At 40.8% G+C, this 26,148-nt stretch overlaps 1 protein-coding gene across 1 annotated transcript in view; it reads left to right on the top strand.

Moving 5' to 3' along the window:
• POC1A (POC1 centriolar protein A) overlaps positions 1 to 26,148 on the top strand; it is a 51,873-nt gene that overhangs the window by 12,740 nt on the left and 12,985 nt on the right. The window contains exons 8-9 of the mRNA XM_071755715.1: positions 7,716 to 7,784; positions 10,827 to 10,925. Of these exons, the coding sequence (XP_071611816.1) occupies positions 7,716 to 7,784; positions 10,827 to 10,925 (168 nt within the window). The remainder of the gene's footprint in view (positions 1 to 7,715; positions 7,785 to 10,826; positions 10,926 to 26,148) is intronic.

Raw genomic sequence — 26,148 nt, 5'->3', positions numbered from 1 at the left:
AAGAAAGTTTAACCCCTTTGTCTCTGTTAAAATGGGGGCTGAGTCTTGAAGCATCAAAACTAACTGGGGAAAAAATCATAGCCTGAAGATACTGGGGGGTGGTGGAGATGGTTCTGGGCAATACCATGCTATGTAAGCTGCAAAACTGATAATTCTGGCTTCTTGTGGCTTTACCTCTAGTGACTGCCTTACTGATGTCAGGTTTGTTCTGGAACTTCTCTTTTGCTATAAGTTAATTTTTTTCTCAGTTTTTGTAACATTATTAGTAAAATGGAACAACCTCATACTTGAAGCTCCACTTAATGAGAATATCTGATTACAACTGACCAAACCATTCAAATGCTGAAAAGAATGGGGGAAAGATAATTAAAATGTGGCTGTTCTAATATGTAAGCTTCAACTGCATAAGGCTTCCTTATTTTGAAAACTGTACTGAGTTGATAACCCTAGTGTATAGAGGCTGCAAAGCTTCTAACTCTTGTCCTGGTCTCATTTTCATATTTTGTCTGTTGTGTTAATTAGCCATGTGACTGCTTAGGAAGTAGCTTTCTGGAAAAGGGTAAGTGCAGAGGGACCTTTGTACTTCTCATCTTTGCCTCAGTAGGGGATATGCCTGGTTATTTTTCAGCAAGATTCTGAGAATCAGACAATAGAAAGTTCCTTTAGGCTGATGCTGTACCTAGAGCTTCTCCAAAACAGTTGATTTGTGAAACATCTGTTCAGAAGTAGAGTTAAAGGTCTGTATTTTTTCCCCCACTGTTGCAGATCAGTAAGACAACGTCTGCTGTTCTCTCGCAGCCATCTTAGTGGCACTGGAAATGCTTTAACACTGGCACAGCTGAAGGGTTGTTCCTACTGTGGGATGCCACCTCCTTTCAGTTGGCAACAAGTATAAAAGTGGCTTGTAGTGGCTTTCTGGTCTTTTTAAAGGGTATGGCGTGGAGATGGCTGTGGAGCCAGTCCTAGCAGAGCCCTGGGCAGGCATTCCCTCTGTTAGCATATGCTGTTTTGTTGTGGGTTGGTTCTTGCTTTAAGATTCCTGCCTTTTTCCACTAAAAGGATACCATAATCTTTGCTTCATTCACAGTAAGTGGCCAGCAGTGACAAAAGGCCCTGCTTTCATCAGAAGCTGCTGGGGTGGATTCTTGCACTGACACCTTCCCTAGCCTGCTCTGATTATAGATAAAGCCAGGCTGCTCCATGTTGATTTTAGTTAATTTTATTTTTTCTGCCAGTATCTCCAACTGACTAAAAATGAAGTCGGTGTGGATTTTTTTGCTCATAAAGTAGATTTACCATTTTTCAGTGAGGCCTATAGGTTAGTCACCAAATGAACATGTTCTGAAGACATTCTTGATCTGTGACTGTGGGTGAACGTGCTGGTTGAGACTTTGCTCTGACTGCTGTTAGTGCTGTTCTGGGAAGGCTGTTCCTGCAAGGGGACACTTGAAGGAACAAAAACGTGAGGTCCTTTCAGAGATACTTTGACGCAACTGCTGGAGTGCCGGGAATTTGTTAGCAGCTGATTAGCTGTAGTTTACACAGAGAGGACTGCCAAGTTTACATTGCTGTCTTTAATTGTAATGTAGCTGGCCCCCTTGGAGCAGAAGGATTGTTCAAGACAGGAGTTTGCAGCTTGGAGCTGACATCTTGCAGCTGCAAAGTATCATTCTGTATTGTGCTGCATATTTTAATTCTGGAGTGCTTCAAGCTGTGGAGTACTCTTGCCTAATTCCATATTGATGAGGCACTGGGTTGGTATGTAGGTCCAACTCTGATACTGAATCATTGTCGAGGAACAGAATGTTTTGGGGGCCATAAGTCATCTCTGGAGAGTGGATAGAGGAGAGCAGGTATGTGTACAGTGCTTGTTTGCCCTTTGGAGTGATTTGATGAGAGTGTTTCCAGACTGACTTCCTTAGTGGAATGGAAGTTCTCAGTAAATATTTAAAAAACATGTGCATTGTTATGTTTATAAATAGGAAGACAGAAAATGCAAAGTTATGTTTCTCCAAGCAGCCTTGACTTGAACTATGAAGTAGCTGCATTCCACCTGTGTGGGTGGCATAAGTGCTCTCTGCTTTGCTGGGTGACTAAAGAGCAAGAGCTCAGCAGGTGCATGAGACACAAATGTGCTCCTTTACTGTCTGCTGCCAGCTCCACCTAGGTGGCATTAAACATTGTGTGGGCCTGGCCATCTTTGAAGGGTGTGAGGGTATCTCACTCAGAGCTACACAGAACTGAACCAATGAAGGGAGAAAAGGGGTGTGTTGCAAACAAAAAGCAATTGATTTTCAGTCTGGTTTTGAGTATTAAAAAGAAATACAAGTCTAGTGTTCCCTTGTACTTTTTTTTTTTTAACTGAAGCTTTCAGGAGATAAAAAGCTGCTGAAGATTCAATTATCAGGTGCCAGTATAAATATTCCCTAGGTTAGCTGTGCTGTTCTCCTTGGTTCCTTTTCACTCTCACTTTCTGTCCTTTGTATTATCACCTCTGTTGTGCAGTTTCTAGGAATCTGCCCTTTTTATCTGAACAATTTTCTTGTTCTTACCCTTAGATATGTGGATTCTTTCCATAGCTCCTATCACTTTCCACTCCATCCCCACTTGAGGACAATATTCATCTCTGTTCTGTGCCTTCTGATTTGGCAGTGTAAAGTGCCTTTGCTGGCACCTTTTCCCCTCTTTACATTGCCTTTGGGATGTCTGTGCTGTTTGTAAAAAGAAAATAAACATCCATGGCTTTAATAGCTTTTTTTTTCCCAGCTCCTGCTTCATTCTAAGATTTGGATTTTCCTGCCTGATGCTTCTTCAGGATATGTGCTGCATCCTGTACCAACTTTGAAACAAGTGGGAGTAATTGTCACCTGTATTGCCCCTTGTATTTCTTCTTGCTCCTGTCATCTTTGAATTCAGCTTTCTTTTCCTATGTGTCTTGCTATTGTTATTCACCTTTTCTGGTGATATTGAATAGATCCTCATAGCTGTGGGTTCCCTTGCTGCAAGTTTGTAATTGATTCTCAAATACAGGCTCAGTGCTTCCACCTTCCCAAAAAGTCTGTTATCTTGAACTGGTCCTCACTGAACTCTTTTCACTGGTTTATCTGCTGCTGAAAAAAAGTGATAGGTGAAAGGCACATGGCATCAGCCTCTTGTCTCAGGTCCTCTATATTCTTTTACACTCAAATGCATTTATCAAGTTTCTTACCTGCTCTTGGTTTTTTCCTAGATGTCTGGATCAGTTATTCTTTCCATCTTTTGCTCCTCTACCCTCTGTCATTTCAATGTCCATCAGTCTAAGCATGACTTGTCATCTTCTCCTGTGCCATGAAGCAGTTGAGAGCAGTGTGAACAGTAGCTATGACTTCTGTTTATTATTATTTCTTTTTACACCTGAACTGATGATCCTATGCCTAGGATCCCGGTGTGCTTGTTACTGCCTCTGATTTGCTTCCCTGACCTCATCCCCACTTGTAAGTCCTTTTTCTATTTGCACTGGTTAATCTCTTCAGGGGAGTTGTCCAGTTGAGCCATACTGGCTTGCATCTTTCCATTTCTACTTCTTCCTTCGTGGGCAGCAGAGGAGGAAGCTCTCTTTTAATCAACTATTTGCACCCTCTAGATATGCCTTGTTCTTGGCAACTCCCTTACCCTGTTACCTGCCTTCTCTCTGGTATGCGTTAGTTTCAGAATTTTTAAAAAAAGTGCATAAAACCCCTCACTACCAGCATCCTTGACCCCACTTGTCTCTCCAGCTACCTTCCTTTCTGCCTCTCCTTTCATCTTGTAGACTGTGCATCATTAAACTGCTCTCCTGGTTTATTCCTGGACCTTCTCCATCCTGGCTCTTGTTTCTTCTGTTATGCTGAAGCCAAAACGTTAGCTCTGTTTCTAGCTGAAGCTTGCAAGTCTGATGTCTCTTGACTTGAGCTGACTGTTGGGTTTGGCCCTCCTCTTCTTGAAATTGTGTGCCTCTGTCCTCCAGCAGCTCTGTGAGGGAGGAAATGGTGTTCAGGAGGGGCTTCTCCATGGCTGTCTGCTTATTATGTGTAGATAGTACATATTCCTCTGCTATCTGCATGCAGGCATATTTACATTTCTCTAAACTAAACTCTTGGCCTTTCTCTTAAGTATTAATTTCAGAGAGATCTATTTGTAGCTCCGCCTTTGGCAACTTTGTGTTCAGGGGTGCTGTTCCTGTTGACTCTTGGAATCTCTGTGTCAGTTGTTACTGATGCTATCAGCATCCTGCCAGTCACTCAGTGCTGTATTCTGCATCCTGACTTGGGATCTCATCTCTCCAGGCAATGAATGCACTGAAGCCATTAATCTTCTCTGGAAGTTAATCAACCTGTGGGTTGCTAAGGCAATACAGCCTTGTGATGATGAGTGGCCTCCTTCTCTAGAAAGTAGGGAAAGCAAGGAGAAGCTGCAATTTCCATCTCTGAATGTTAGTCTGTGCATGAATTAGATTGTGTAATGTGCTGTGCTTCACCCTTCTTACCTACATACACAGCTAGCAGTGGGATGTCACTTGGGATTTCAGCTGCCATGGTGTGATTATCTGACCTTGCCTCAATCTTGTTCATTGGGAGCACTGCTGCAAAGGACTATGTTTGGTCCTTTAATTCCTTCTGTATTGCTTCCTTTTTTATGTTTCCTTTTTCTTTGCCACATGCAGTGTGTGAGCAATTCTTTTCAAGGCTTCCTGCAACTTACCTCCACCTTGCATGGTGCTCCTGTTTCCCTGGAGGAAACAAGTTGAGTATTGATTAGGAGCAGTGTTCTTCCTGCTTAACGTTTCTGGTGGGTGATTTTTTGCTCTCTTCTGTACTTCCCTGCAAAGTTTTTCTAGCTCTCTCCCAGTACCACCAAAACTGTCATTGTAAGGTCAAACTTTGACATGAATAAAAGCTTGACAGTCCTCAAGTTGGCCTGCTGAGAACTAAATAGAATTGTTCCTTACTGCTTACTTGGTGTATCTCATTGTCCAGCCTCCTCTTCCTCCAGTTTGCTGTTTAAGTCAAGGCAAGAAGCTGTAGTAATTTGGGGACTGGTGCTAGCAGCTTCTGTGCAGCACCTAGCACAATGAGGATGCAAAACTAGAACTTCTGAACCTTAAGGAAATACTAAAAGAAGGCCATTTCTGTCCTGCTACAGAAAGAGGAATAAAGTGGTCCTTTAGAATGTTGCTGCCACATGTTCTAGTTGCATGGGAAATAAGCTTAAAATGCCCCCTGAAACTTGTATGGAATGTGAAACTGCTGCTTTTTGACACTTCTAATGCAAACTGTAAGTTTAAAGAGAGAAAAATACCTGAAGGAAGATTTTAATCTTTCAGTCTCCTGCCATGCTACCTGTTGCCTAGGACTTCATCAGAATCTCTGTCATGCTTCCCTGAAACAAATGGGAGGCTGTGTTTGCTCACTGGCATATGTAGCTTTTTTAGTTTTGTGTGTTTATATCAAATTGCAGGAGTATTTGGCAAACTACTATTTGTATGTTACTATAGCAAACCTGTTCTACCCGGGAAGAGTGCTCTAAGTGTATGTAGCAAAAATACTTTCCACTTAATTTACGTAAACAAATCTGTAGAGGATGTTGTGTCTATAGACTTGTTTCTTCCCCTTCTTTCAACTTATAAAGGCACATTCAGTCTTTGATATGAGTTTCTATTTTGGGAGGAATATGTCCTGTTGAACTTTTTTTCCCTTCAGAATGCCATGACTTTGGAGTCAGTTCATTGCCTGTTTTGATATGATTTGTATTGTGCTAAATTTTGTCTAAATACACTGAAATATTTAGACTGATAAAAATAATTTTGTGAAACATTGCTATTCTCCACTATTCCTCACTTGTGCTTGTTCCTGAACATTTTGTCTTAAGCAATTCCTTGAACTTTTTTTTGTCCTCCCAGCCCTGGCTGGTTTATTAGACTGCAGCTTCTGTATCCTCAGCTCTGGGATATGTTCACCACTGCAGTTTTCTGACTGTGTACCTATTTCTGCCCTTTCTTATTGCTTATTTGTCTTTGACTTTTTTTTTTTTTTAATCAAGTCTTCATTCCTGACTATAGTCAGAGCTGAACTGCTGGGGAAGGTGGGTGGGAGGAGAAGGCAGAAGAAGGCTTTGTCTCAGCTGATTGATGGCAGTGTCTTTGGTTTCAAACATCTGCAGTACTTAATACTGCGTTAGTTGAACAAGCCAAGTCATGCTGATGACTGTGCATGCATTTTGAAGTTGCTGCTACTGGATCAGTTCTGGCAAGATGTCTTGAGTGAGGTGTTGCTATTAGAAGGCCTTAAAACCTGTCAAAGTTACCTCATCTGGAATGATCATAGGGAAATACCTTGATGTGTTTTAAGGCATCTAAAACTGTTCACACTGGGAGTGACCACATCAATGCTCCAGTTTTGCTGGCATATTCTTGTGCCAGAATATTTGAAAGCACATGGGACTGTGGGACACAGATTGAAGTTGGGTGTTTACAGATTGCAGTCTTTGGGTATTTGCCTACCTTCAGGATTTGTAGTGGTGAGTTTGCTTTTACAAAGTAGGAGGGAAAGAAGGGAAACCAAACCCAAACTAGATGTGAGATTCCCATGTGGTGCCCGTTGGGAAGATATGAGCTCTTAATAGAATAGTCCATCCTTGCAACTTGATACAGGACAAGGAGAAGCTCCTTACTTGCTTGCTGAGATAGGTGATCTTACTTGAAAGAGGAAAACTCTCCTTTTGTCAGGAGCCTCTGAAAGGGCTAATTCCTGCCTCTGACCATTTCAGTGTGGTTAGAAGCTCAGTCTTAGGATATTCTGCAAAGTAGCATGTTCAGTAGCCATCATAAAATTGTACTACAAGTCCTTAGCTTTTTATTTTAAGCAGAACAGTTTGTCTGTTGTGCCTCTGCTCAGACACACAATGATTTTCCAGATCTGTTTAACTGCCTCTCTAGAGCACCTGCCTCCTCCTTCCTACGTGCACCCTCCTGCATTCTTTCTGAAAGATTGGGAATGTATTAAAATAGCTGTGTAATGAGGAATGTGTGGTTCTAGTAGTCATGGTGTGAGGAGGAGCCTGGAAAATGTAAATTCTGAAGGCTTGACAGTTGCAGCCTATAAGGTGGATTCATCACTCCTCAGATGTGTTTAAAGTCTTATATTTTTAAAGGAGATGGGTTATGATTCATGAATGCCCAGAACTGTCAGGTGTGAGGGTGTTTTATTTGTAACAGTCTTTCTCAATATGTCCTTTGGTGCTCTTTTGTATCTGTATCTTTAAACCTTGTTTTTCCACTTAAACCTTTCTGTTGGGTGGCTAACTCAAGGCTGCATTTAACAAAATTCATCAGAGTTCCTGCTTCTAATAGATGGACAGGAGTTTTACATATTTCTAATTCTAAAGGGAAGTGAGAATGATTGAGAGAAGGAAGAAGAAAAAACCTGAAGCTGTAAAACTTGGTTTGTTTCTGTCTGTCCTAATGTCATGGGTATTGAAGAGATGTCTTAAACTGGGGGAAAAAATGTGGGAAATGGTGTGTGCCAGCAAGCTTAGTGGTTTAGCTGTGGCTCACTTAGCTGACAGATAAGAGCTTCTTTAATTTTGCCTTTAGAGTGTTGGTGTCAAATGAGAAATACTCTGTAGAGCTGTAATGAAGGAAGCTTTATAACACCTTGCTTTCTTTCACATTTTTTTAAATCTTTTGAATCTGCTTGCAGGGGCCAGCCACCTGTGTAGCCTTTTCAAGAACTGGAGAATTATTTGCCTCTGGAGGTTCTGATGAACAGGTATGTGACTGGTTTAATTTGATAATTTTGTGACTTCTTGTCATTGTTTTCCAGGCATCTTACTGCTTTCAAAGAGAAAACAAATATTAAAAACGGTGAGATATATTAAACATAAGCTTCTCTTAATTAGAAAGCGTTTCATCTGAATTATCTGGAATGGGTATCTACAAGAGAGGAAATATTACCTTATATACAGCCCTTGGAGTGTGCCCTTCTGAGGCATCTGCTTCTGGGGGAAGGATGGAAGGTGGTGTACGGGTGGCTGTGTTGGGAGACGTTGAATATCACAGGCTGTGCTGCTGGATCATCTCCTCATCTGCCTCTGGCTGGTTCTGAGCCACAAGGCACACAGGGATGCTTCCCTTGAGTACCCTTCCATGCTCTGCTTCTCTGTAATGCTCTGCATTTCACCTTCCTCCATGCTTTTTTCCTTCCACAGATCTGTCCTCTCAGTTTTATTTGAGGCACTGTAGCTAAACCATCTTCAGGGACTGAAACCAGATGGTTTTGAGTCTGATGGGACATGAATACAGGCTGCAGATCTCTTTATTAATGGAAGCCTGGTGCAAAGCTAATGCTGCAGTTTGAACAGCTTTTTGGCTCAGAGTTGGGCTTTGCTGACCTTGATGTATACACTGGGATTAAAAGCCTGGGTGTCTCATACCACTGGTAAGGGCTTTGGTGGATGGAGCAGTTAGGGCAGGAGGGTAGAGCTCTTCTTTTACTTCAGGTTCCAAGTTAAAATTCAGATTCACATTTTTTAAAAGCTGCTGGGTTTTCTGTTGTCAGTAGTAGGGGAAAGCAAAAATGTACCTGTTTTGTCTGGACCAGGCTGAAGTTACTTGCTTGGGTTCTCCACTGTGTGTTTTCAGTTGCATTATGCTATTAAGGAGGAAACCAAATCATAGGGTTGCAGCTCATGGCAGTTTCATGTGCTGCTGCATTTTAACTTGATTTTATAGATTTGTGGAGATAGATGATATAACTTGTCATCCTGTCTCTTTAAGGCCACTTTTTATTTATGTCTTTAAACAGAATGTTTTGAAGACCAAAAAAAAAAAATTGGATACATCTCTTATAAAATTACATTTGCGTCACTATATTAAGGTTTGCTCTTGAAGTACTTATCAAGATATAAATATGCATCTTTGTTTCTCTCTTCCTTAAAAGCCCTGATGCAGCTGGAAATTGCAGTTATACAGCAATTTGTTGTTACTTTTTTCAATAGAAAACTTAAGGAGTTTTATTTGTCTTCAGTTTCTAGGAAGCTGGCTTTTAGATTTATTGCATTTTTGTTTCTCCATTGTGTGAAGTAGATTCCTTCAAAAGGCTTTTGTTTATCAGCTCCCTATTTGTCTTTCCTATGGTTGGGATTTCTTAAACCAAAGTAATACTCATTGCAACTTATTACCTGATATTGTTAAGCTGCAGCAGTGAATGGCTGTGCCTCCCCAGGAAGGTGCTTTGTAAAGGTGTATTTGTGGCATGGGGCCACATACTGAACTTATTTGGTAGCCCTTTCCATTGTAGCTCAAGGCTTGCATGTGTCTGAACTGTGTGTACTGGGAAGAATGGTTGTTGGCTTTCCTGTTCTTAGCTCTAGTGAGGGAGCTGTCTTCTTCTTAGGTTTGTGTCTGAAAATGCAGACTGTCCTTCCTTTCATGAATGGAGAAAGAACTTTAACATACAATGTATGTATATAATAAAAACACCTCTAGCCTTGTGAATACAAAACTGGTGATTTAAGAAGCTTTTTCAGTGGAATGGACCTCATAAAACGGTGACTTTCTGAATCCAAGGGAAAAATAAATAACAATCAGGAACATTTCTACAGGTCAAAGTGTTGCTTGGGGTTTCTTAGGGTTGTTTTTTTTGGGGGGGGGGTGTGATTTGGACCTGTATTCTGTCTGAAAAAACCCCATATTTGATTACTGAACTGCAACCAGACCTGTTGTACGAGGCCTGCTGGAATCAGAAAGTGCCATTTGCACCCTGTGCTGCAAATAGCTGCTGGTTTTAACGTAGTTAGTGTGAGTTTCCTGCTGGAGATCCAGACAGACTTGAAGCCAAAGCAGTGGGCTGAGTAAGTATCATTTCCTGTCATCGATCTGCACTGAGCTGTTTTGCACTGCTTTTAATTCCCAGGTTAGACTGGGTGTCAATGCCTGTCTGTGTTGTAATAGCACCTTTGCTAGCTGTGAAGAGACAGTCTGTACAATAAAAGAGCATCACTTTTTTTTTTTTTTTCTGTTACACAATGGAATGGCCTTGTTGGTTAGGTGTGCAACTACAAAAGAAAAATGCTTTTATTTGACACAAAGCAGGGATGAAAAATTAAGTGAAGAATAAACAGTGCTGTGTCTGTTAACCAAGATGAGCTGCCTGGTTTCACAGATGTGTTTTAGACCTTTGAAATAGCTGATTGATTGCTTTTGGACTTTTTTAGACTCTTAGAGCCCACTGCTAAGGATTTTACTCCATAGGATTGCTCTTGATATGTTGAAATGGTTTATGTGCTAGAGTCTTCTTTCCTCTCTGAACTAAATACTGCATTATGGAGAGAAGATTCCTGTAAGTGGGATTAAAGTTTAGTGTTCAGCTGACAAAATATCTCAACATCTCTAATGCTAGTCTCAAAGTACTAACTCTGCTTTTTCTGTGAATGAATCTCATGGTAAACCAGTGACTAGTTTTTTGGGGTGTGGCTGATAAGTGCTAGTATACTGAGCATGGTATTTTAATATATTTATGGTTTTAATTATGTATTCTGCATGTTGCTTTGAAGATCTCATGGTAGCTCTAGTTTCATGATGTTCCTGACCCAAAGAATATTGGAAGTGGCCACTTACCCATTGAGAACTCAGATATGTTATGTTTGCATTCAGTAGCATATTCACAAATAACATTCTTAATGTAATTGATGGCAAAGCTTTCTTAGCTAAGCTTTGGTGTGCATCTGCTGACTCCTTTCTGATGCATTGGCAAAATTGAGCTGTAAGCAAATGTAGATGGAAAATTTTAACAATGAACTTTTTTCTATAGGTGATGGTGTGGAAGACTAACTTTGATGCAGCAGATTATGGTGATGTACTGAAAACACAGAAGTCTGGCACCAGTGTGGATGGGACCCATCACTTTCTGGTAGGTCAGCATGCAGGCATCTTGTAGAGTTCTTTTTCAGTTCACTTTCTGCAACCTGGAAGCTTGTGACTCTTTCAGGCAGTTGCACTATAGAGCTATCTTCCTTAATATTTATTTGAGGATGTCTGGTTTTAACCAATCTTGTATTGTTTGTTTTATTTATCTATATTTTATAGGAAAAAGGTGATGATTTTAAAAGGGAAATAAATTTAGTGCTTGTATGCTTGCATGTTTTATTAACAGCCTGTGCTTAAGGATGTGGGGTAGGTTTGGGTGGTAATCCACAAAAAGAAAGCACAGACACAAGTAACAGCAGAAGTCAGATTTGATAGCTGATCTGAAGCCTTTAGGCTGGTGTCAGTCCCCATGTACATGTTGTTCACAGTATCTGTTCACTGACAGTTAGCAAAGACAAATCTGTGCATGGACTTCACATGTGAGAATTAGGTGGCACATTATACAGGAGCTCCTTTCCTGAATCCTTTGAGACCTCAGTACATATGTGCTGTCTCAGTTGTGTTAAACTCCTGAGTTGTGACTCTGTCTAAGGACAAGTATGATGCACTTACCTAAGTGTAGTTCTGATGCTGCATATTATGAGAGTAAACCTTTAAAGTTTCTGCCTGTATGAGTTACAAGTTTTGCACATGGTGATCCTTTAACTTCTGTATTTTGTCTTGTTAATCTTTGGGTATTTTTGATACATTTGACTATACCTGAGGGATTCTTTAAATGTGTTATTACCGTGCCTGGTTTTGGAACACCTTGTTCAACATGAGCTGTAAAGTAAAAAGCAGTTTGTGAATCAGGGGGTTTGTGCATCTCTGTCATTGCCTCAATGGAAAGGTAAGCCAGTGTCTGTTGCTTTGTGTCAGTGTCTTTTATCCACTTAGATCTTCTTTACTGGGGTACAAAGGTTATGTTATGTCTTAAATACCTTCCATTGCTCAAGGTGTTGGAATAGATAGAGTGTTCTGAGGTGGGCATGATTTGAGTCTGCAGTTCTAAACCTGATGCCTTATGATATGGAGTGCTCTGTAAAGAAAGAAAACAAAACCAGAGGATGGTAGGAAGCAGTCACAGAAGGAAGAAGGAGGTGAACATGTTTATTGATCCTTGGCTGGTTTTGGATAAAACTGACTGCTTCCTTTTCCTCTTCTCTTGTGTTCTAACTCTTAAGTTATGCAAGCTATGAAACTAGCAGTCCAGTGACCTCTGTGTAAGGTCTGTTTGAGCCTGTTGAACCAGACTAAATTTGAACTCTAGCTGCTTTAATTTATGGTATTGTGTAGTATAATTCCAGGCTGAAATACAGCAGAGGCAAAGAAAGCCTTTATGGGAAGAAGTACTGTTTTCAGTTTGTACCGTTCCAAGGAGTAGCTTCAATAGTATAGCCACCCACTAATGGGAGATTGTGGTAAGTTTACCCCCCCTCTGTACTGCTGTTGTTACCAGAGCATATTATCCAGTAGTATTTTAAGGAAAGGAAGGAAAAGCCTAAGCTCTTCCAAAACATAGTTCTTTGTTATAGAATCTCTTCAGATGTGCTGTGAAGGTAGGTGCTGAATGAAACTTTTGAACTTGGTGACTGTCACCCTGAGCATCTCTCCTTCCAGCACGAGTATTCCCATGTGGAAGAGGGTTTGCCTGGCAAAGCCTAAGAGATGCTGCTAGGACCAGCTATTTGTGGCCTACTGACAGGCAAACCCATGTCATGTGGTGTTGGTTGACAATAGCTCTACTCATGCTCTGAGCCCATGGGAAACAGGGAGCTGCAAATTCTTTGAGGTGTAATATATTGGTTTGGACCAGGTGCTGTGTTTTTACAGAAAGCAAAGTGAATCCATGCTGAGTCATGCAGAAGAGCCATGCTTTGGTCTGGGGATCTAAGTTACTTCAAAGGAGTTTTCTGAATCACCACCCAAATGCAACCTTTGGCTTGGGCATGGAGCATGGGAGCTGCTGATCCCAGCAGTACTCTCTGAATATGAAAGTGTTGGAAAGTTACTGTTATGTGCAACTCAGAGAAGATCAAACTGAATTACAATCAGTAGGATTCTTCCTCCCTGTTTCCTCCTTAAGCAAATGGGATTGTTACCTTTAGGTCTGAATAACACAGGTGATGCTTCCACTAGATCTGCCAGGATAACTATGAGCATGGATAGACTTATAAATTTAACCTCTTTAATGTCTTCAAGAGCAAAATTATCCCTGGTTAAAAGCAGGAGTGAAGGCAGCTGCAATGGAGGGTTTGGATTCTGGCTGGAACTAAGACCAATGTCTTAGACAACTGAGCTTTTTGATGCAGTTCAACAAAGTCTTATGCAGAGAAGAACACTGTTTTGCCTTGAGAGTGTCCTGCAGTTCTGTCTTGATATAAAGGAGTGGAGTTTCAGTTTTTGTCTGGTGTTACACAGTCTGGTGATGCCAAAGCCAATATAGTCTCAATTATTTTTAGGGGGCATCAGCTGCATGGTTGTTACAAGAATAATCATGAAGCATGCTGGAGCTTCAACCTGGTCTCTAGTAAGAGCTCACAACACTTAATAAGAATGGATATGCAAAATATGACTATTACTCAGTATCCTTGTGTGTCAGATTATTAGGAATGCAATGCTTTAATTATAACTGAGCAGTTATAATTGCCTTAAGTTGTAAGTTACAAGAGGAAGAATAAACAATGTGGTCAAGAGCCTGTTTTGGATACCATAATTTGAGTTTAAATTTAGAACTGATATGAAATGTTCTTTGCTGTTAAAAAGAAGCTGGTATATTTGAAAATGGCTTGGTTTGCAATTTTAAGAAATAAGCATAACCTGAGCATGAAAATCTTGCCTCCCTAATAACTGTTCCATTCATGGCAGTCTGCTTTGTTTCTTTCAAGTGAATTTCATGACTTTATCTTTTAGAAATGTATTATGCTGGGCTCTTTGGGAGCACCATCACTGCTACAAATTACTGCAAACCTTAAATTTCACTAAATTTCACTAAATATTCAGTTCCTTCTTGTTTTGAGTAAAACATTTGCTTTTTAATAATGAGGTACTTATTTTGGTGCACTTTGTCTAGTGTGAGTTACTTTTCCCATCAAAATCACACTTGAAACTGCCACCTGTGGCTCTTGATTTCATGCTGTGGTCACCTTTTCCTTCAATGAAAGGTGAAGCTGCTTCATCCTTTGCTGCTGCTGTGTTAAAGTGCCAGAATTCTGCTTCTTGGATAATACTGAGATTTTGCAGACATTCTGGGATGCAGTTACATTTTAAACAGGCATATATAGGATGAACATATGAATGCTGTTCTTGACACATCTCAAATCTGTTTTCACCATTAAATCAAAGAGAATATTTTTCCAAGGAGAGCTTGAAAATTTTTTTCCAAGCATAAATTTTAATCAAAACTGTGGTTGTATAAAAAGACTCAGTTAAGTATCCCATTTCTTGTTGGGAGAATCAGACTAAAATGCAAGAATTAAGAAAGAATAACTGAACAGACATCAAAACTAGTTTGTCATCAAGATGAATAGGAAGAATAAAGAATCCTAAATAAGCTCTGGGATAAAAGGGATGAAACGCTGTCAGGGTTGGTGAGCTTGAATACAAAATTGCTCAAATTATTTTCACTTCCATAGACAGAGGTTGGAACCATCAGAAGACACTGGTTTCTCAGGCTGTTGGTTCAGGTTCATTATGAATTTGGGTACTGGGCTTGTTTGCAACACTAGACATGAACTTCAAAGTTGCTCTGCTCACCTGCTTGGGTTCTCTGTGAATACATCAGGCTTGGGAGAATCAGCTTGCTTGGAAAATAAAACTGCTCCATGCAAGGACTGAAGCTCACGATGAGCAGGAATTAGTCACGACTGTGGTGTAAAAGCACAGACATGGAGTATGTCAAAGAAAACACTAAAGCTATCAGAAGTGAATTACAAATACCTGGTAGTGTAGGTGTGAGACTTGAAATGGTAGATCAGAGTAACAGTAGCTCTGAAATAAATGCTTAGTCTTAAATTATAAGCAAACAATTGTTGCTGTTAAGTGTTACATTATTGCCTTGAAAACCTAAGTTAGGGACAAGTAGTCCTGATGCCTGCTATATGAAGCTGATGGGAAGAAATTAAGTCTTACAGTGCTGTGTCTTGACTCTATAAGCATTTCAGTTTTGATTTAGAACTTAAGGGGTAAGAGTAAATTCATGCTTTAAGCTGCAATATTGAGTGGTGAGGACCTAAAGTAAAGGGAATAAAAGGTATAGATTTTGGATGTGGTTGCATAAGTATGGGCTCTTGTGCTTGTCCTAGAGTCAGTAACTGTAAGCATGTGGGTCTGTCTGAAGATTTGTGTAGGATCAGATCAAAGCACATGTTCACTAATTTGATATAATATGAAAACATTCATCATACAGTTTGTCCTTTCCAGAGAGAGCAGACAATTTGTTTTATTTGGGGGGTTTGGTAGTGTTTTCTTTCCAAATACATGGTTACAGCTGACATGAGTGTACCAGAACACTTGTTTTATTATGTGACAGATTTGCTGCTATTGTTGACTAATTCCAAGAAGCTTATGTATGGTCAAGCAAATGCAGAGCAGATGATGTCACATGGACAGAAAGCCCTTGGGTGTTTTTTTAAACTTGTGCACTGAAAATTATGAATAAAACCATTGTAGTATATGCTAAGTTGGTAAACAGTTTTTCATGCAATGTTAAGGAAAAGAGAAACTATTAATTGACATAGAGATTCTTAACTCAAATTTAAACAAAAACCTTCTTTAGGCATGTTTTAACTCTTTGTGCAAAATATTGCTTGGCAAAGGAAGAGGCTGATGAAGAAACTTTAGTCTAAGCCTCCACATGCAGCTCTCTGAAGAAAAATACTTTAAAATGTGTTTGTGTTACAGTACCTCAGAGGCAAAACGATCTTGAACAGGGGGAGTGGGAACTTAAAATGTTGAAAAGGCAGTGAAATGCACAGTCTGTGTGGTCTGTTTATCTCACGCTAAGAGTATCCTAGTGAGAGAGGTGATGGGGAAATGTTTCTCTTGATGATTCAGTGGTGAATTCTACAGCTGCATTAACTTTTTGGCTACTGGTAGGATGCTGAGACCCTCTCATGTGAGTGGCTGTGCAAACAGACTCAGAAGCAGACAAACCCTTGGTAGGGCAATTTGGGAAGCATGGGCAGAGGTGCAGAGTTGCCCTCTGTCACCCTCTCACCAAGAAGTTTTTCTGCTCTTTCAAAATTGAAGAGCACAAGTGTTTGGAATATTTTCAGCTCCTTTGAAGTGAAATGGTACTAAATTGTGGAGCTACCAAATTTGAAAGTTAATGGCATAGCAGACTTTACAAAGTGAAGCTTGGGAAGAGCAGTAAAGGGCTTCTAAAAAGGTAAGTAGCTCCTGGTTCTTTAATTGCCTCTTTCAGCTAAGATGGGCATTTAGGCCTCTTCCTGCATTACTGTATTATTTTCTTCAGGTTTAGATTATGTTTATTTCTTCAATGGCAATCTCCAAAACAGTTCTGTTGAATAGGATTGGGGACTAAGTCCAGAAAATGTGATCTGATCATAAAGTTTTCTGAGACCTGTAACTGAATGTCCAAAGCTGACTCCACCTCTCGTTTGCTGGTTCTGTTTTGTGTTTGACCTTGGGTGACTCCTGTGCTCAGTCCAGGGTCTGGGTGCTGACTGCAGCAATTCATTCTGTCAGCCACTCATTCCTTGTGTAAATACATTCCTCCTGGGTTACTCATAGGCCAGATGTGCCTTTTCTTCTTTTGACCTTTTGGCTCCCAAATTGGTAACTATCTCTAATTTTGGCATCCATTAGTATCTATGAATATTTATGTAGATTTTTTTTCCTTTTTTCCTTTTTTTTTTTTCTTGCTGTGAAATGTCCTCCTGGGAGGCGGTTTTGTTGTTCATTGCACAGAGCTGCAGCTCTTCACAATTGGATATGAATGTGTGTTGTCATTTGCACCTCCTCCACCCCTTTCTATTTATTTATTTTCAAGAGTTGTAAGGGAGGAATTCTGCATTCAACAGTAGGAGATTCAACCTTCAGCCTTTCAGGAGAAATGTGGTCTGCAAAATTATCATTATTCCTGATCTGCTTGTCACCTTGTTTGTCTGATGTGCTCACACTTTAGGAGGCTTTAGTCTGGTACCTGATTGTCTTGCTCTTGAAATAAGAAAGTAGATTATTTACTTAGAAGAACAGCACTGTCAGGAATGCTCAAGATGTTTCCACTGTTTCTCTCTTCTGGTTGGATGTCCAAGCAGAATCTTCACAGGGATGAAGTCTGAATACAACTGAACACAGGATGCTCAGGAGCTCTTTCCTGCATCCTTCCCAAGCAGTGCAGATGGTTTGCTCATAGCTGCCTCACCTTCACCTTTCTTTCATGGAAGGAAGCTTGGTCATGTAGGCCTGTTCCAACACGTGACCTTGAGCATCTTTCTTCTCCCTCTTTTGTGGTGTGGACAAAACTGGGTCTTTACCTTGGTCTGCACATGAACAGGCTGTGTTTGTGTGTGTGTTTGTGTGTGTGTTTGTGTGTGTGTTTGTGTGTGTGTTTGTGTGTGTGTTTGTGTTTGTGTGTTTGTGTGTGTGTGTTTGTGTGTGTGTGTTTGTGTGTGTGTGTTTGTGTGTGTGTGTTTGTGTGTGTGTGTTTGTGTGTGTTTGTGTGTGTGTGTTTGTGTGTGTGTGTTTGTGTGTGTGTGTTTGTGTGTGTGTGTTTGTGTGTGTGTGTGTGTTTGTGTGTGTGTGTGTGTGTGTGTGTGTGTGTGTTTGTGTGTGTGTGTTTGTGTGTGTGTGTTTGTGTGTGTGTGTTTGTGTCTGTGTGTTTGTGTCTGTGTCTGTGTGTCTGTGTGTGTGTGTTTGTGTGTGTGTGTGTGTTTGTGTGTGTGTGTGTGTGTGTGTGTGTGTGTGTGTGTGTGTGTGTGTGTGTGTGTGTTTGTGTGTGTGTGTGTGTGTGTGTGTTTGTGTGTGTGTGTGTGTGTGTGTTTGTGTGTGTGTTTGTGTGTGTGTGTGTGTGTGTGTGTGTGTGTGTGTTTGTGTGTGTGTGTTTGTGTGTGTGTGTTTGTGTGTGTGTGTTTGTGTGTGTGTGTTTGTGTGTGTGTGTTTGTGTGTGTGTGTGTTTGTGTGTGTGTGTGTTTGTGTGTGTGTGTTTGTGTGTGTGTGTGTGTGTGTGTGTGTGTGTGTGTGTTTGTGTGTGTGTGTGTGTGTGTGTGTGTGTGTGTGTGTGTGTTTGTGTGTGTGTGTTTGTGTGTGTGTGTTTGTGTGTGTGTGTTTGTGTGTGTGTGTTTGTGTGTGTGTGTTTGTGTGTGTGTGTTTGTGTGTGTGTGTTTGTGTGTGTGTGTTTGTGTGTGTGTGTTTGTGTGTGTGTGTGTGTGTGTGTGTGTGTGTGTGTGTGTGTGTGTTTGTGTCTGTGTGTTTGTGTCTGTGTGTTTGTGTCTGTGTGTTTGTGTCTGTGTCTGTGTGTCTGTGTGTGTGTGTCTGTGTGTGTGTGTCTGTGTGTGTGTGTTTGTGTGTGTGTGTTTGTGTGTGTGTGTGTGTGTGTGTGTGTGTTTGTGTGTGTGTGTGTGTGTGTGTGTAGACCTTGTTGGAGCCACAAGGATGTCATTTCCTTTCATTGCTCACATCTTTCTTTTAGCAGGAGCAGCTGGCAGTTCTGTTCTGTCTGTGCAAGTAGCGTGCTCCTATGGCATCTTCCATTCATCTTGTCATGGTGCACAAGCCCAGCTGGTGGAGAACATTTGCTTGAACTCTTCCTCTCTGGTTCAGCATCCTCAGGCTCTGGGAAAATAATAATTGTTCCCATTAGAGTAGCACGATTAGCAGGAACCATGGCTAACATGGGCCAGAAAGAACACACTGCTCCCTCATTTCTAAATACACATTCTTGTTAACAAAAGAGGCAGAAACTTGGTCTGATGCTGTGTGTCTACAGGTCTGTCTGAATTCCTTCACCCTGCTCCCAGCCCAGAAAACCAGGCAGGAAGGCATCAGGGTTGCATCATCTGTTTCATGGGCAGCCCCTGAGGGAGTAACTCTTTGGTTTCATTGCTGAAATGGCTGCATCCAGCTGAGCACCAGAGTCCAGATCAAATTCCGTTCCTTCCAAATGAAGCCTAGCAAGGGTACCAGGTTTCCTCATATCAGGAAGCCTGAGATGATCTGAGCAGAACTGGATAGCACTATCAGCTACTGTGCTCTTTGTGGAGCCTCCTGCAGAATTCACCATTTTTCTGCATCTGAATTTGACTGTGAGGCTGCATCAGGGCAAAATACATGGGGTTTTTTTTCTTTCTCTATGAGTGCCCACCTCTCAGACAGCTAATAGTAGAGCTTCTTTCTGGAAGGTACTCCAGAAAGCCTGTTAACAGTAGTATTATATTACTCTGTTTCAGCTTTTTTTATTGTTGCTGTGAAACTGAGGTGAGCTTTGCCCCCAGGTTGTTGCCTTAAAACATCTGAGTTTCCTTTTCTCTTGCTCTGGTCAGTGTAGGGAGAGGAGTGTCCACTGCAAAGGAACAAAAGCTTCTGGCTTCTCTGATTTTGTGCACATTGTTTCAGACTGTTTATCAGAGTTTTCATATCTTGTCTTTGATGATGGACTTGAGAGAAAGGGAAAGGCAGGGAATAGGCACCTTGGATTTCCAAGAGGCTCCAAACAACTGCAAGAACCTGCAACAGTTTTTCCCATTAGTGGATGGCAGCAGCCATGCTGCTGCAGCTGTTTTCCCTTGGGTTCTGGTTTGACAAGATTTTTTGCAGAAATAAGAGGATCAGCTTTTAATTTCTGTCATCTTACAGCAAAGAGATTTGTTCTTTAAGGCCCTGGAACAATAAGGCAAGTCCTGACAAGTCATTACTGGTCAGAATAAAAATTGCCTTTTAAGTTTAGCATCTCAGGCTAATTAATGTAAATTCACCCACTTAGGTTGCTGCTGTATGTGGTTTGTTTTAATGCTTGAGTCATAATTCAAAGAGAGAGAGACAGAGGCAAGATTTGTATTTTTGTTCTAAGCTGCTATTCTGTGTCAGCTTTGAGATGGATGAAGATGGCTCAGGCTTTAAAAGTTTCTAAGATTGCAAACTTCTCTGCTAAAATCCAAGCTTCAAGGAAGAGTAATAACAAATGGACATGTTACAATGTGTGTTTCTGCATCTCTTTATGTGTATGTGCATGCATATGTGTATCTTACATTGCATACATTTATTTGATTAGAAAGTGGTGGATTATTCTGATGAAGAAAATGAGCAGGAAGCTTTTGTTCACTCTTCAGGAGATCACTGGGTGTGTTTTGCTTCTTGCCTTGGAGCCTGTTGCTTTTAGTGGAAAAGAACCTGTAGCTGGATAAACCAAGACTAGGGATAAACACTTTGTTTCAGTGTTTGGCTGCTTTTTTGGGGAGCTTTTTCCAAGATCTTAAACAGACCAAGCAAGTAGTTCAGTTCTTGGTGATCTTGCTTACCAATGATTCTCGTATTTATCTCTTTGTTCCTGTAGTGGTTTGTTTTCACACAAAAGTGTTCCTTGGAAATTTTTGGTGCTGTTATTCTCCAGGAGCAATGTTAGGATAGCCAGTTGAGCATCACCTGTGCAACAAAGATTTATAGTTCCATCCCAGGTTCTGAAAGACCTCTTCATATTTCCTAACACTAAGACTGATGGAAGGGCAGGATTGGTTAAGGGAGGTAAACTGTCTATGCAAAGTAGGAAAATACAGATCTAAAATGCTGAGGGCTGCCCTTAGCTTTTCCTTTTCAATAAATCCAGACCTATTATATTTTGTAATTTATATTATTTTGTTTTTTAAGCAATTGGTAGTCATTAAATTTCACCTGTCCACTCTTCCACTGGGCTTTCAATGTCTAACCTCTTTCACTCATCAGAGGAATGTCATTTGTACTTTTGGAAATGTAGTATGTGCAAAATTTGCCCATTCTTCAGTGTTTGTAGAGGTCTTTTTAGCTATTTAAAATGTAATTTAGACTGGAAAGGAACTGGCTATTGAAAATCAGTTCCTATTATTTTAGAATAGACTGTGAATTACCACAGTATTGCAATCATTACTAGTAATTTGGAAACCCTGGCTTTATTAGAGGTATATTCCTTACTGGTTTTGGGTTGTGGTGATAACTATAGTGGTATAAACCAACTGAAAAGCATGACCAGCACGTAGCTCAGGTGCTTTCAATAGTGTGCATAGATGCTTGTTACCTCAAGTTATGTTGAAAACCATGGTGCTAATATCTGTCTTGTTTTAAAAGTGATATTTACAGAGGGCAGAGGTAAGTTAAGTGGACCAAGAGGTAGTCAACCAGAAGAGCAAGGTCACTGAAACACAGGAGGGGAACAGCTTTTCCTTTCTGACAGGGAAGGGAAAATCTCCAGCTCTTGGCTGGAGGTTGCCAAACAGCATCACTTGAAGAGATACAATCCTAGTGTTTCTCTAAGCAAATACAAATTTCAGTCCAAGTGCAGTCCTCTCTATATGGGCAGGCTGAGTTCATTCATGTTTGAGTGCTGTAGCTGGTCATCAGTTTTTACCCTTGTTTCTTCTCTTCCTGGTTGCATGGTCAGCAGAGCTGCATGGTGCTTCACTTACATTATCCATACCTTATTCCATCTGCTTCTGCCAGTAGTTTACTTACATTTTGGCACAAGAATGCCTTGGGCTTTAAAGGGGTTTGAGATGTGTCTGTTACCTCTGTTTATCCTTGAGGTTATCACAAACCTAGTATTTATTGGTCATGACCATTACTGTAAAGGTACCAAGTTTTGGTGTTTTAACTTAGTATTTTTAGTAGCACCAATAGGGGAGTGGTTCTATCTAAATTTCTAGCTTCTTTCTTAGCTAACCCTGCTTACATTTTGGTATCAAGCAAAAACACAAAAATGAATGAGAGTGAACATTTTCACCTACCATTTTTTTCCTTCTTTCTCCCAAATCCCCTTCTGTTATCACAATCTGTCTCCTGCGATGAGAGGTGAGCAGGGATATAATGGTATAATAAGTTGTTTCATAAAACCAATTAACTTGTTTTCTAATTCTAGTTGTTACCCTATGTTGGTTTGGGAAGTAGATGCAGAGTAATCCAAGTCTTGAAGGATGTGATTGCTTCAGAAATTTCAGTGCTGCGTTGAAGAGAGGGGATGCTTTTCCAGTATAGAGAAACGTGCCTGTGCTTGGAGAGCTGTGTTCAGTCGATATTTTGCATGTAACAGGGAAAATGAGGTTAACTCTTAGTTTTTAATGTATCCTTCAATCTGATATGGTGCATTCCATCCCACCTTCCTGTGGAGCTTACCTTGCAGCTAATATGCTTCCACTGGGTGTCACTGTTGCTCTCTAGGAACACGTTTAAAATAGCACTTTACCTGTGATGAGAATGACTCCTTGAAGTAGAAGACTTTTAATGGTATTTCTCACTCTTTTGGATTAGTAGAATTGGGTCCAGGTAAAAAGTGTACACCACGTTTGGGAGTTTTCTATTCCTCTATTGTTTCCAGGGGAATTTTTTTCCACTAAGATAGTGAATTTAATTGTATTTAGTGAATTTTAATACATCGAATTTCTGTATCAAACATGTTGGGTATATGTGTTGCTTAAAAGGAATGGCATCTTGTTAGATACTTGAAAATTAATTATTGTTAACACAGTCTCTTTAAAAAAAAAATACAACCAAACCCAAAAGAGTAGATACACTGTGGAAATTGATTTAAAGGGACTCCAAAATAGAGCTAAGCCAACCTTCCTTGCTCCTCTCAGTGGAGAGGGATGAAGAGAAGTGAAAAGAAATATTTCCTCTGGATTGAATTATAAGAATCCTACTTCTTTATTAGTAGGTGTAAAATTCAGGTAGGCAGTTATCATGTCAATATATGTTCCAAATATCATCATTTAGAAAGCAGAAAGGTATTTTTTTAATTGTTGCTTACAGTTTTACTACTGCTGTACGTGTGTTGTGTAGTTAATGTGAGCCCCCCCTCACTTCCAGATCAGCACTATAATAGCTGCCCAGAATGATGTTTAGCCAGAATAATTTTCGTAAGAGGCTCAGTAAGAGACCTCTGGAATGAAGGCTGATTAATTTTCCCCTTCCCCCAAGTAGTTGCACTGTACTGTCTTTAAGTGGTTGCTATAAATAAATCACTTCTGTTTTCCCTTTATCACTGAGAGCTGTATTGTATTCTGAAACTGCTCATCTATTCTTCCTTTAATGTTCAGCTGCTTCTTGCTGTACTCCCAGTGCTTAATAAGCAGATGTTAATAAGATATTTAATGGCAAATACATTTGTTTGGTTGTGCCAGATAAATTGTGTACTTGAACTCTAAAATAGAGTAAAACTCTGCAGCAGTGTCACTGTTTCTGGTGCCTGTCCTCTGGCACTTTACCTTGCAGGTGAGTCAGATGGGAGCATGGGTGTCTCTCTCTGTAATCGTGATGCTCATCAGTACCAGACTGTCACAAAGCTAATGCATATTTCAGGGCTCTTTCTATATTTTTGTGTGTTTTTTTTTTAATGTGTTAAATTTAAAACACTAGTGTCTGGCTCATGGTATAGGTTGTTATTAGGAGAAGGGTGGCTGTAGTTTGGTCTGGGAGGGTTTTCTTGTTCATTCTTATGTACTGATGTAGGGGCTGATTTAATCTTCCTTTACAAAATCTGAGAAGGTCTCAGTCTGGGGGCAATTCAGTTCTCCATCACAGTGTACATTTCCTTTCAGATGTACTGGCCTTTAAGATAGTAGTAAGTGTAAGTTGTAATCTGACTGCTAAGGGAAAGTTTCTAAATGTTTCCCCTTTCATTTAAAGCTTCTATTGAAGGATACTACAATGATGCTCATCAAAATGTTTGACAGTTTTTTAAAATTAATGTCAAACAAAATTCTGGGTGTCCACTCAAACTCAGGATACTTGTAAAATTCCCCAGCATCTGCCCCGTGAAGGCGTGGATGTGTGTTCTTAGCAGGCAAAGATTTCCTCGGCTGTAAAAAACCAAACTGGGACTTTGGCATGAAAAACCTGAAAAGATTTAAAAAAAAAAAAAAAAATCAAAATCAAAACAAAAAACCAAAACAACACAACCCTGTTTTTTTCCTCAATGCCATAGTAGGAAGGCCATGGTACCCCTGTTCCCCTCTGTTCACAAGGCTTCTGGTAGCAGAGGGATGTATTTTAGGTGGTGTCAACACAAATTTACCTACTTGGGCTTCTCAGCTTCTTCAAAAAGAGCAAATTGAAATGAGCCTGGTGAAGCTGATCCAGGTGATTCAACTGCAATTCTCCAACCTGTGAATTTGGAAGTGCTGTGAGTACCTTTGTGCAATGCAGCAGTATGCATGCCCACCTTGGTCAGGTTGGTGTCAGCCAATCCTTTGCTGTTGTCCTGCTGTTCTGTACATCACAGGCTGCATTTACAGCTTGCAGTATTTCCATGTGTCTAGCAGATCTTTTTATTGAGTTCCACCTCACACTGGACATTCCTGCCTGGGGTGAATTCAGGTTTAACCCTTGCTGAATGCTGTGTACGAGGCCCCTGCTTGAGATGCCTACTTGGGCAGGTGCCACAGTTGAGACTGCAGCTGGGTGCCAGTGGAGCAGGTGGGATGAGTAAGAAGGTAAAGCAACCTGACTTCAGTTTCTCTGCTTGCCTGTTTGTGGGCAGCAATTCAAAGTGCTGTCTGTAGGTGTGGGTGTTGGATACTTGGTTTTGCACCTGCTGTGGCAGGGCAGGCTAGGTAGGATGTGCTCGTTCCTGAACTGAACTCCATCTTCAAAGACCTTGCTGAGTTGAAAGCGTCCCTTTTGGAAGTCACACTCCATGACACATTGACATATTTTTTTTATTTGCTGGCTTGGTTGTGTCCTGAGTTTAAATAGATGAACTAAGTCAGAACCTCATTGCTGAAGGCACAGGTCATCTTCTTGTTGATGATGGGCTGGTGCCATATTGTCATGCTTCTGGTTTTAAATGCAGATATACTTCTGTTCTTGGGAATAGTGCCACCATTCAGAGTGCTTCAGGAGCCAGCATAGGCTCTGTGGAGGTGGCTTGCTTGGCTTTTCATGGGGGTGGTACACAGCCTGTGAGCTGATCAACAGAATGTAGCATCAGTGACAAACAGATGCTGCTGCCTCTGGCTTCAACTTGACATCGTGTGGGACCATCTGACCCCTAAAGCATTGGGTGTGGGAACATATGTGCTGTATTGCCCTTGCAGGTATTCCAGGAATAATTTATACTTAAACTTTGTAGGCAGTAGCAAAGAGAATATCAACACCGAGTTCAACCCAGCAGCTTCTTATGAAAAGCTGTCTGACATATGCTGTAGAGAGAGAAAATATGTTAATACAGTCATTTCTCTGCTTCTGTGAGTCAGCTTGTTCTAATGGGTTTTGAAGTGGATAGCTCATCATCGTTTGGGGTTTTTAAGTGCAGGTTGTATGCAGTGTTAGCTCACTCAAGTTTCTGCTGTGCCACAATTGACTGGCCTAAAGTTACATCATCAAACTAGGATAGTCAGCCTTAAAATAAGAAGAAAACATGCTTTTAATGCTAATTATTCATTGAAAAAGCAGTGGTTTGGGTTTTTTGTTTTCACTTTTAAACAGCAAATAGCTTTGTAAGGCTGGCTTTCTCTCATCTCTGCAAGAACATATTTTAGCTGATTAAATCAGTGCATTGAAGACCAACATGTGGCTCTTGGGCTACCTGCAGGCCAGGAGCATCTTGAGTGTGGTTCCCATGCTGAAGCTGTGCAATGTGACCTGGAGTGTGGGCTGTGCTGGCCTAGGGCCTGTAGATAATCTTAATTATTCAAGCAAGTGGGAGGAAGCAAATTAGCAGGGGCTGGCGTGGCTGGTACCACCTGATACCCAGCTGTATGCCCAGCCTTTGGTGCAGCCCAGTGATCCCTGTAGAGCAGTCATTATATTTATCCTTTAAACTTTTCCCATCCTTTCCTGCTTCATAGGCAAAACTGGTCTCGTGACACTTGGCTGTTTGGGGATGATTTGGCTGGCAGGGTCTGGAAGAACAATTGGCCCCTCGTAGCAGGTAGTGGACAGCAACAAGTTTTCTCCTCTCAAAGTTTATTACTGCTGTGGCCTCTCCTTTTTTTTGCTTTTCTTTCTTCCCCAGCTCTCTATGTAGTTGAGTTTCTGATTTTTGCACTGCTTATTCAGTCTAACTGGTGGGCTGGAGCCTTTCC

This window comes from Heliangelus exortis, chromosome 12, assembly GCF_036169615.1.
Source record: "Heliangelus exortis chromosome 12, bHelExo1.hap1, whole genome shotgun sequence".
Lineage (NCBI taxonomy): Eukaryota > Metazoa > Chordata > Aves > Apodiformes > Trochilidae > Heliangelus > Heliangelus exortis.
The sequence above is the reverse complement of the archived record's forward strand: the minus strand, read 5'-3'. Positions and strand labels throughout refer to the sequence as shown.